This window comes from Numida meleagris, chromosome 26 (assembly GCF_002078875.1).
Source record: "Numida meleagris isolate 19003 breed g44 Domestic line chromosome 26, NumMel1.0, whole genome shotgun sequence".
In the NCBI taxonomy this organism is placed as follows: Eukaryota; Metazoa; Chordata; class Aves; order Galliformes; family Numididae; genus Numida; species Numida meleagris.
The window spans coordinates 2,148,398-2,150,590 of NC_034434.1; the positions used below are offsets into that span (position 1 = coordinate 2,148,398).

General features: G+C 64.9%; 1 protein-coding gene across 1 annotated transcript in view; it reads right to left on the minus strand.

Annotated features, from left to right (window-relative positions):
* The window catches only part of LOC110388403 (integrin alpha-3-like), a gene marked incomplete at its 3' end in the record, with an annotated part of 13,879 nt that continues 11,711 nt past the window's right edge, over positions 26-2,193 (minus strand). Inside the window, 6 exon segments of the mRNA XM_021377618.1 lie at positions 26-151; positions 245-343; positions 431-544; positions 1,535-1,648; positions 1,781-1,951; positions 2,047-2,185. Coding sequence (XP_021233293.1) covers positions 26-151; positions 245-343; positions 431-544; positions 1,535-1,648; positions 1,781-1,951; positions 2,047-2,185 — 763 coding nt within the window.

Sequence of the window (2,193 nt, forward strand, 5' to 3'; positions counted from 1 at the left end):
CGCTCCCCCCCTCCCCTCCGCTCACCTTCCACAGCAGCAGGATGATCAGCCCCAGCAGCAGCAGCCCCGCCGCCGCCGCCACCAGCACCAGCCACAGCGCGACCTGCGGCGGCTGCTCCTCGGTCAGCTCCGAGTCCACGTCCACCGAGAACTGGCGACAGCGGTTGAGATGGGGAGGTGGGGGGGGGAGGCCCTTCTCCCCCTGCCCCCTCCACCCCCCCCGTAGACCCCTCCCAGCGCTCACCCGCACCGTGTGGTTCCTCATGTTGATGGTGGGGACGTGGGTGCGGAGGAACAGCGTGGCGGTGCCGTCCACCTTCACCCGGTCGAAATCGTGGTACTCCTGGGGACCGCGGCACCGTGGGGATGGGGCTGACCCCCCCACATCCCTCCTCCCCCACCTCCCAGGCCCCCCCCCCGCAGCACTGACCTCGATGAAGGTGCTGTTCCACACCCGAGCACGGACATGGAAGGTGATGGGATGCTGCGCTGCGGGGACCGGGCACTCGAACCAAATGCAGCGCGCGGTGCCCTGCGAGCAGCTCTGGGGGGAGAAAGAGGGGTTCTCAGGGTGGGGAAGGGGGGGGCACTGCCCCACAGAGCCCCGTGAAGGGATGGGGGGGTTGGGAGATGCGGGAAGTGCACGTGAATGCAGCTGGGGGTGTGCACTATGCATGGGTTGGGGTCATTGCACGCACAGATGTGCAGTTTGGGGTCACTGCATGCACGCATGCAGAGTTTTGGGGTCACTGCGTGCAGATGTGCAGTCTGGGGTCATTGCACACACAGATGTGCAGTTTGGGGTCATTGCACACACAGATGTGCAGTTTGGGGTCGCTGTATGCACACATGCACAGTTTCAGGTCTTTGCACGTGCATGCACAGTTTGGGGTCATTGCACACGCATGCACAGTTACGGATCGTTGCCCACAGATGTGCAATTTGAAGTCACCGCACACACACATGCACACTTCGAGGTCACTGCAGGCACACATGCAGCTGGGGGTCTTTGCACACATGCGCACAGCTCTGGGTCATGGCACACACACATGCACAGTTTGGGGTCACTGCATACAGATGTGCAGTTTGGGATCAGTGCATACACACAAGCAGGGATTCGCGTCACCGCACACGCACACACAATTTGGGATCACTGCGCACAGATGTGCAGGCTGGGGTCACTGCACACACACATGCACAGTTTGGGGTCATTGCACACACATGCACAGTCTGGGGTCACTGCATGCCCACACGCACGGCGGTGTTGCACGCTCACAGAGCTGCACACGTTGCCCCCAAGTTGCTGCATTGCACGTGCTGCAGCACGGTCAGTGCATGCAACCAGCTGCGCGCTCTGCAGGCTGCCTCTTGCACGACGTGCACGCTGCTGTGCACACAGCGCTCCGGCAGCAGCCAGCTGCCTCCCAGCGGCTGCAGCCAGCAGTGTGCGTGCATCCAGCCGTGCCCTGAGCGTGCAGCGTGCCCGCAGCACCCAGCCCCCCCTGCAGCCCCCACGCCATCCCCACTCACTCACCAGCAGCACCTCTGACTTCGCCTTCTTGCCCGTGGCCAGGGTGATAGGGGGCTCTGCGGGCTCGGCCCCCCCCAGCTCCCGTCGGTGCCGGGTGGGGGTCCCGTCCTCCAGCAGCTAGAGGGTCGGGAAGGGGTGGGGGCAAAAACCCCAAAGCCATCAGTGTGGGCATCGCCCCATAGCTCGGGGTGAGCAAAACACCCCCGAATTCAGCAGAGCATGGGTACCCCCCACCCGGGGGCCGCTCACCGTGAGGTTGAGGGGGTTGATGACCCCCCCGGGGGGGAGGCAGGTGCCGTTGCCGTTGATTTGGATCTCGGTGGGGTACAGCAGCCATTTGCCATTGGGGATCTCATAGGGCCACTCGAAGCCCAGCACGATGGTGCCCAGCGTGCCCAGCGCCTCGCCCTTGGTCGTCACCTATGGGGCACAGCGCACGGATGGCACCGGGAGTTGGAGCCCTCCTGGCCCCCTGATGTCCCCCCCCCAAACCCCCCCAATGTCCCCAGCCTCACCTGGAAGTCGAAGGCCAGCGGGCTGCCCACGTCCTGCTCGCTGCGCATGGCCGACTCGCCCAGCACCGTCCCGCTGAAGTGGGACTGCACGTGCGCGGGGGCTCTGGGGACAAGTTGGGGGGGGGGAGGTGAGGCAGTGCTGTGGGA